The 8,372-nt window shown below is 50.1% G+C and overlaps 1 protein-coding gene across 1 annotated transcript; it reads left to right on the forward strand.

The window, feature by feature from the left end:
• The first annotated feature begins 740 nt into the window (after positions 1 to 740).
• On the forward strand, positions 741 to 8,356 carry SNRPD1 (small nuclear ribonucleoprotein D1 polypeptide). Its single transcript, XM_009898350.2, has 4 exons — positions 741 to 934; positions 1,532 to 1,608; positions 6,332 to 6,523; positions 8,244 to 8,356. The coding sequence occupies exons 1-4, from the start codon at positions 921 to 923 to the stop codon at positions 8,318 to 8,320; spliced, it is 360 nt and encodes a 119-aa protein (XP_009896652.1). The 5' UTR covers positions 741 to 920; the 3' UTR covers positions 8,321 to 8,356.
• The last annotated feature ends 16 nt before the right edge of the window (positions 8,357 to 8,372 follow it).

The following is an 8,372-nucleotide window of genomic DNA, read 5'->3' on the forward strand; positions in this document are numbered from 1 at the left end:
TCCAACTTTTCTAGATACACTGTTGGTGCATTTTGCACTTCAGAGTGGACTGTTTCTGAATTGTTCCTTCAGAACTGTTTCTCACCAGAAGGATGCTCTGGTTTTGTCTCTGCTTGTAGCTCATCCTACTAGTCTGTGTTTAAATATTGATGATCTTGCACTGCCCCCTGTCTCAGTTTGCATAGTGTCACTTTCCAGCCCTCACTGCCACAGCTGCATCTGTCCGAGAACTACTCTGGCTGGATTCCTCGGATGCTTAATCTCAAGTGTCACCCCTGCTCAGTGCTGGGTTTTGACCTCTTCCCTCGAGAGCACTTCAAGGAGCGCTTTGCCTGCAGCAATAGGTAAAAATTCAAGTTCTCTTCTCCCTTTCCCTCCCTTATGGGTAAGTTTGTGTTAAAAATTGGTATACCACGCTCGGCCACAAACTGTGCTTTCTCCTGAGCACAGGCTTTGAGCTGAAACAGCTGATGAAATATTAGAAGAGCAAAGTGATGGGGCTTTGCTGGGTGAGTGGATTCCCCCCCTTCAGACAAAACTTCCGCGTGTTTTGGGGTGGGTTTTCTGAGCTTCAGAGCAGGTTTAAAACGAAGATGCCAATCAAAGCGGCTGCGCCGGGCCGCGGCGGCAGCCGTTAGGAACCCGCCTTGCCCTCGGGCTCAGCTTCCTCCCGGGCGGGGCCTGCGCATGCACCGCTGGCCTGCCGCGGCGCTCTCCCGGGCCGCAGGGGGGCGCCGGCTCCGCCCCTTCCGCCCATTCATCGCTGCGGACGGCGGCCGGTCGCTAGCGGTAGTGGTGGCGGCGGCGCGGCCTGCTGGAGGAGGCCTTCCACCGCCCTCGCCGAGGGGCCTGCCCGTTGAGGGGCGGCCGCTGCCACCTCTCGAGGGCCGCCCGCCCCTGGCGCTGGGCCTCCCGCCGCTATGAAGCTCGTCAGGTGAGCGGATGGAGGCGGATTGCTAGCGGCAGGGGACCCCGCGCCTTCAGCGGGCCTAGGCCCGGCCCTTGGCGCGAAGGCGGCAACGGCTCCCTATGGCTCTCTGGACTGCCCCCATGGGGACGGGGGGGTGGGGGCGGCAGGGGTAGGGGTCCCTGCTCCCTTCTACCGCCGCCTCAGCCGCAGCTGGGCGGCCTAGCACAGCTTGGGGGGTAGGGGGGGCTCCCTGCGCGGGGCCTGTGCAGGTTGCTCAGCGAAGCCACCCCGGATTTGATCAGAGTTGTCTTGCAGATACTAAGAAACTTAAAGCGTTCCCTTATCTGTATAACGGTGTCCGTTTCACCTGGAAAGAAGGTGCTGGAGTCAGCAGTGCGCTAGTGAAGGGTCTCGGGTCCCGGTGTTCGGGTGGGACCGGGGCCTGTTCGGGTTTTTGTCTTGCTCTTCTCTGATGCTTTGTTGCCCAGTGGGCTCTGGGAACGCAGCTCGTCTGTGGGAGCTCATCGTGTGGCCATACACGATGCATACTGGTTTCCAGACAGGGAAGTTGTGTGTGGTAGTGAACACTTTAGAATTTGTTTCCTTTTCTTTAATTCTCAGGTTTCTAATGAAGCTGAGCCATGAGACTGTGACCATCGAACTGAAGAATGGGACACAGGTGCATGGAACTATCACAGGTAGGGCAGGACGGTAGACTACAGCAAAGTTGTCATCTCCCACCTTTATGCTAACGGTTGAGCTGAGCTTCTTTGTTTGGTGCTCCCTCTTGTGGGGACCTTCTCTGTGAGGTGCAGGAGATGTTCTTCATAATTGACCTCTTGATGTGCAAGTGCGAGATGTGTTTGTTACAGAAGAGCTTGGACGTTAGCAGGAGTTGCTGGGAACAGTGCAGAGCTGTGACCAGCCTGCTTTCCGCAGGCAGCCACAAAAACACTTGAAAATTTCAGTTGTCTTTGACATATTAGTGAGCAAATTCACCCATGGTCAGACTTACACTTGTGTCATATTTTTTATTTCCGATGCAGGCATCCTGGCCTGCATCAGAAATAGTGTGGCCAGCAGGAGCAGGGAGGTCTACCTGGACCTCAGCAAGGCCTTTGACACCGTTCCCCATAGCAAACTCCTGGCCAAGCTGTCAGCCCATGGCTTGGATGGGAGCACACTGCGATGGGTTAGGAACTGGCTGGAGGGCTGAGCCCAGAGAGTGGTGGTGAATGGTGCCACATCCAGCTGGCAGCCAGTCACCAGTGGTGTGCCCCAGGGATCAGTGCTGGGCCCTGTGCTCTTTAACATCTTTATTGATGATTTGGACGAGGGCATTGAGTCCATCAGCAGTAAATTTGCTGATGACACCAAGCTGGGGGCAGGAGTTGATCTGCTGGAGGGTAGAGAGGCTCTTCAGAGGGACCTCGACAGGCTGGGCAGATGGGCAGAGTCCAACGGCATGAGATTTAACACATCCAAGTGCCGGGTTCTGCACATTGGCCACAGCAACCCCAAGCAATGCTACAGGCTGGGGTCAGAGTGTCTGGAGAGCAGTCAGGCTGAGAGGGACCTGGGGGTGCTGGTTGATGGTAGGCTGAACATGAGCCTGCAGTGTGCCCAGGCAGCTAAGAGGGCCAATGGCATCCTGGCCTGCATCAGGAACAGTGTGGCCAGCAGGAGCAGGGAGGTCATTCTGCCCCTGTACACTGCACTGGTTAGGCCGCACCTCAAGTACTGTATCCAGTTCTGGGCCCCTCAGTTTAGGAAGGATGTTGACTTGCTGGAATGTGTCCAGAGAAGAGCAACAAAGTTGGTGAGGGGTTTGGAACACAAGCCCTACGAGGAGAGGCTGAGGGAGCTGGGGTTGCTTAGCCTGGAGGAGACTCGGGTGACCTTATTACTCTCTACAACTACCTGAAGGGAGGTTGTAGACAGATGGATATTGGTCTCTTCTCCCAGGCAGCCAGTACCAGGACAAGAGGACACAGTCTCAGGCTGCGCCAGGGGAGGTTCAGGCTAGATGTTAGATAAAAATTCTGTACAGAAAGAGTGATTGCCCATTGGAATGGGCTGCCTGGGGAGGTGGTGGAGTTGCCATCACTGGAGGTGTTCAGGAGAAGACTTGACGGGGTGCTTGGTGCCATGGGTTAGACGTTTGGGTGGTGTTGGATTGGTTGATGGGTTGGATGCTATGATCTTGAAGGTCTCTTCCAACCTGGTTTATTCTATGTATATGTATTCTATGTCATTCTGCCCCTGTACTCAGCGCTTGTCAGGCCACACCTTGAGTACTGTGTCTAGTTCTGGCCCCTCAGTTTAAGAAGGATATTGACACACTTGAACATGTCCAGAGAAGGGCAATGAGGCTGGGGAGGGGTCTGGAGCACAGCCCTGTGAGGAGAGGCTGAGGGAGCTGGGGTTGCTTAGCCTGGAGGAGGCTCAGGGGGGACCTTATTGCCCTCTACAACTGCCTGAAAGGAGGTTGTAGGCAGGTGGGGTTGGTCTCTTCTCCCAGGCAACCATCAGCAGAACAAGAGGACACAGTCTCAAGCTGCACCAGGGAAAGTTTAGGCTTGAGAAAGTTCTTCACAGAAAGAGTTGTTGGCCATTGGAATGGGCTGCCCAGGGAGGTGGTGGCACTCACTGTCTCTGGAGGTGTTCAAAAAGGGATTGGATGTGGCACTTGAAGTTTAGTTAGTCATGAGGTGTCAGGTGATAGGTTGGACTTGATGATCTCTGAGGTCTTTTCCAACCTTATTGATTCTATGAACAGGCTTTTAGGAGATGGTGCTGGGAGGCAATGAATTTTCTGCTGTCTTGAGCCAAACTGGGGGTTTTGCTTACAGGCTCAGGAATGAAGGAAGTAAACTCTCCCAGACTCACAGGCAGTGTAAGTGGGGTGTTGTCTTAGACTTTTGCAGTGTGGACACATTGGTGAGGTAGTTTTGCTACTGGTAGTGGATATTCAGCTATGTTTCTGTAAGATGTCTCATGTGGTACCTCTGACCTTGATTGTGAAATAGCAGTGAAGATGTTGAAGCCAAGTCAGCAGAGACTTCTTGTAATGCTAGCACAGATGAATGGCAAGTATGAAGTGCTGATGCGGTTTTAAACCAGTTAAATCATGCAAATTTGGAGGTTGGAAGGGATCTATAAGGGTCATCACCTGCTCTACAGGGAGCAGGGACATCTTTGACTAGATGAGGTTTGGTTTTGTGTGTGTAGTTTGGATGTAAAAATGAACTCTGAGTGTGGGTTTGCTCTGGTGAAGCTGTGCCAGGGGAAGTTTAGGTTCGATGTGAGGAGAAAGTTCGTCACGAAGAGAGTTGTTAGCCATTGGAATGTGCTGCCCAGGGAGGTGGTGGAGTCACTGTCCCTGGAGGTGTTCAAGAGGGCATTGGACGTGGCGCTTGGTGCCACAGTTTAGTAGTCACGAGGTGTTGGGTGACAGGTTGGACTTGATGATCCTTGAGGTCTTTTCCAACCTTATTGATTCTCCGATTCTATGAGCTTACATGGAAAGGCATCTTTGCACGGTTGCAGTGATGTTAATGAAATGAGTTTGAAAACATATAGGATACAGGGCAGAAGGCATCCTGACTTGGGAATCTGGTCCCCTGCTGCTAACAGAGGTTAGTGGTAGAAGTCTGGAGTTGTTACCGTCCAGTAGATGCTTCTTTGGGGTACTGAACTGGAAGCTGCAGGAAAAGCCTGTGTGGTTCATGGTATGGTTCTGTGCAGGCCTTTGTTTGCTTTAGTATCAGTGCGGGCTTTTGTTCTGGGAAAGTTGGTGTTACTGCAGAGATGTCAGGTGAGGCACCTTGTATTTAGTGAAGCAAGCCCTTACTGTTAAGCTAATGAACGTTGTTATTCTCCCATCCTTCGCTTGCCCCAAGCTACTTCAAGAAGCTTTTCTGCCCAGGCACTTAAAAAAATCAAAAAATACTGCAACTAGGTAGAGTCATTTTCTGGGGGACTGCTTAGGTACTTTTTTGGCTAGCAGCACTTTGCAGAGATTTGGCTAAGCCCAGACCTGGCATGGTTTTGCAGCCAGATTCATCAGAGCTGTGATTAGAACTGAAAGCACCACTCTGGGCCTGATTGCAGCACACTGTTGAACCCGGTGAGGTAGGAAGTAAACAGCTTGTCTCCTGACCTCTGTGCTCCTCCAGGCTTAATTGCAGAACAAAGCCTCTCATTTTCTGCTAAGAATCTGTACCTGCTCTGAACAAAATCCATGTCTCTGAAACAGCAGTCTTCCCTTGATGCTGGTGCTTGAGCTCTGTTCATAATTGCTGTGCTAACTGTACAGTCCTGCAATCTCCCCTCTGGTTTGGTGTGTTGGAGGAGGCTTGCTCCAGGGACTGGTTCACCCTACAGAGACCAGGGTCAGGTGGAGTGAGAGAACAGAAAAATAGATGGAATGAATGCAGCAGAGGAATTCTGCTGGTTCTGGCCTGCTACTTCTGTTACTTACTGTGGTGAGACATCCTGCAGTTTGTCTTTACTGTCTTGTTTCATCGACTTGCAATTATTGTTACCACAAGAGCTTGTTTGTGAAGTTCAAAGACACTCAAGAGTTGTGTTTGTGTGGGTGCCCTGTCACTGGATCAGCAGGTGTTGGGAGAATGTAGGCAAAATATGAAAAGTGCAGGTTTGAGCTGAAAAAATTAACTGTGGATTTGGTCTTCGTAGTTTGAGACCAAATCCTATGCAAGGTTTATAATGTGCAAAGTGAAAAGTAAGGTGGTGGGGGTTGGTTAGTTGGTTGGAGGTTTTATGCTTCTCGGGGATGTCATTCAATACCTATCCCCAACCAAGACTCCTTTCAGTCCCTGGGTGTGTAGCACAGCAGAACGGGCACAGTGCAGGCTCCATGCAGTTCTTACCTGCTGGCTGTTCACAGGGTTTGTAAGCAGCGATTGTTCCCTGCAGCAGTGTGGTTTACATCCTTTGCTGGGATGCAGCACACCAGCATTCAATGGATGTTATCAGGAAACAAAGGCTGCTTTGCCAGCTGGGTTTTTTCTGAGGCCTACAGAAGGAGGAAATTGCAATGTTAGTTTTATCTAATTTTATTTCTTTTCTCAAAGGTTGGGTTTGCTTTTTTAAAGCAGTAGAAGGACAGCAGTACTGGATTTGTGTAATAAGCAGCAGTTTATTTCTTTGTTCAAACAAATTGTAACCATTTATACAAGGGCTGTTGCAAGAGCTAGACAGAAGTCTCTAGCAGTGAGGTGTTGCAGCAATGGATAAATTAGTGAGCATAATTTAGAGAACAGAGTCCTTGCCTTTGGTAGAGGCTGAATTGAGAGGCAGAAGCAGGCACTGATGAAGGTAAATCTGGCAGCATCTGCATACTTAAAATGGGCAGCAAGGACTTTCCTCCCTGATCTTAGATGTGTGTTGTTTCAGGAGTGGATGTCAGTATGAACACACATCTCAAGGCAGTGAAGATGACCCTGAAGAACAGAGAACCTGTGCAGCTGGAGACGCTCAGCATTCGAGGGAATAACATCCGCTACTTCATCCTGCCAGACAGTTTGCCTCTGGATACTTTGCTGGTAGATGTTGAACCAAAAGTCAAGTCCAAGAAAAGAGAAGCAGGTCAGTTTGTGCTTGCCCAGTCTGTGTTCTGCTGTTGTGTGCGTTTTAATGCTCCCAATCTGATTTCAGTGTGGCAGTAGCTGTGTTTGGCAGTTTGATTTCTGAGGGTTTGATACTGAACTGGCCAAGTCTGTCTTGCACACCTCTTTAGTCTCTGTAGGGCCTACTCTGATGTGGAGTTACATTTGGCTCTTGATATGTCTGGTTTTAAAAATTGAAGTGTTTTTAAGCTTGAAGTAACTCTTAACCTCTGGCAGTCTCAGAAGTTGACACCAATGGGTGTACACGTCCTCTGAGCAGCTCCTGTGTTTCCCCAGGTTGTGTGGAGAGACACAGCACTGTTAAATATCCACTAAACATCAGAAAAGTTGTAGGTAGCCTTCAGGCAGTGTATGTTTTGCCCAGCAGTTAATCTGTGTGGGTTTAAAATAACGAGGTGCAAGTGAAAGCTAATTGTGCTCGGAGTCCGTGCTGTACTGTTTGTCCTGTAATTTAGAGCTGAAGCAGTTGATCTCTGTGGGCATATGCTAGAAGTTGCTGTGCTTACCTCATTGGTGTAAGGAAGCCTGAGGTGTGTGCATCACAGTGTGAAGAGGTGTGGCTGCTGTCTTCATAGAGAATAAGGATAAAAGTAGACCTCTCTGGGCTCTTAAAAATAATCATCTGACAACAGGGAGAAGTGAGCCTGGTCAGAGTGCTTTTGGTTTTGTTCCGAACCTCACACTGCCATGAACAGCAGCATCACTGTTTATTTCCTTTCAACTTGGGGGGAAACAAAGGTGCAGTGGCAGGGCTGTTTGCCTCAGTGTAATAGCCCTTGTGTCTTCAGTGCATGGAAGCACTCTCAGACTGCAGCTGTGTTGTCTGCAGTGCTTTGTCTGCTGCTAAAACATGGATAGTGCTGTGTGGCTCTTGCACTTCCACACAACAGTGAGGATTTAATTGGTTGTTTTTTTAGCTCAATGCTGACAAACTTGTCAAATCCTGGTTAATTTCTAACAAGCTTGTAGGCTGACCTTGTAGCCTGGTGTGGCAGGGGATGTTTCTTTAGGAAAAATGGGTAAGGTGACATGTTAGAACCATAGGACCTCCAGGAGATACTTTCAGCCTGAACTAGTCTGTGATTCTACCTCCTTTTACCATTTAATAGCAGTATTTAAAAGTAAGAGCACACAGCCAAGTGTGTAGTCGGCAGAGGCATCCTTGAGCTGGTTGGGGGTGGGGTCCTTTTAGCATGCTGCCCTTCCAGATGGTGCTGGAGAAGCTTGGGAAGCACACAGTGGTAGAACTCCTATTGCCCCTCAGCAGAGTGTTCTGGGACCCACAGTGTGAGCTGTGGAAGATGCCTTTGCCGCTGTGAGGAATGTGAACAGACTGCTCTTGTCTTGCATCTGCTTTTTGTGATGCCTGGAAAACTAGGGGTTTATAACCAGAAAGAGGACTACTCTGTCAGGCTTACGCCTGGCAGCGGGGAGCAGCCAGCTATTGTACCCCCGTTTTGTGCAGGGAAGCCAAGGACTGACCTAGTCTGTGGAAGCTGGGTACTGAAACAACCTGACCCAAAAGATGGAAATGTCAGAACTCTTCTGAGCAGTAGCAGACTTCATACCTGCCTGCATGAGCACAGGGATTACATTTATGCTTGATAGAAGAATGTTTTAATCACAGTGGAAACATTCATGGGTCTCACTTGATTTCTCTTCTTGTTTCTTCTGCTAAGTTGCTGGAAGAGGCCGTGGCAGGGGCCGTGGCAGAGGCCGAGGCCGTGGCAGAGGAAGAGGGGGCCCCAGACGGTAACTGCTTGCTGCACAACTGCTCCCAGCTCTGGGCAATTCCAGGTTTATTTTTT

Source organism: Dryobates pubescens, chromosome 4 (assembly GCF_014839835.1).
Source record: "Dryobates pubescens isolate bDryPub1 chromosome 4, bDryPub1.pri, whole genome shotgun sequence".
Lineage (NCBI taxonomy): Eukaryota > Metazoa > Chordata > Aves > Piciformes > Picidae > Dryobates > Dryobates pubescens.

Coding starts and splice junctions, on each gene's coding strand:
- SNRPD1 (XM_009898350.2), top strand. Junction 1,609..6,331: donor GGTGCATGGAACTATCACAG/GTAGGGCAGGAC, acceptor GTGTTGTTTCAG/GAGTGGATGTCAGTATGAAC. Junction 6,524..8,243: donor GTCCAAGAAAAGAGAAGCAG/GTCAGTTTGTGC, acceptor TCTTCTGCTAAG/TTGCTGGAAGAGGCCGTGGC.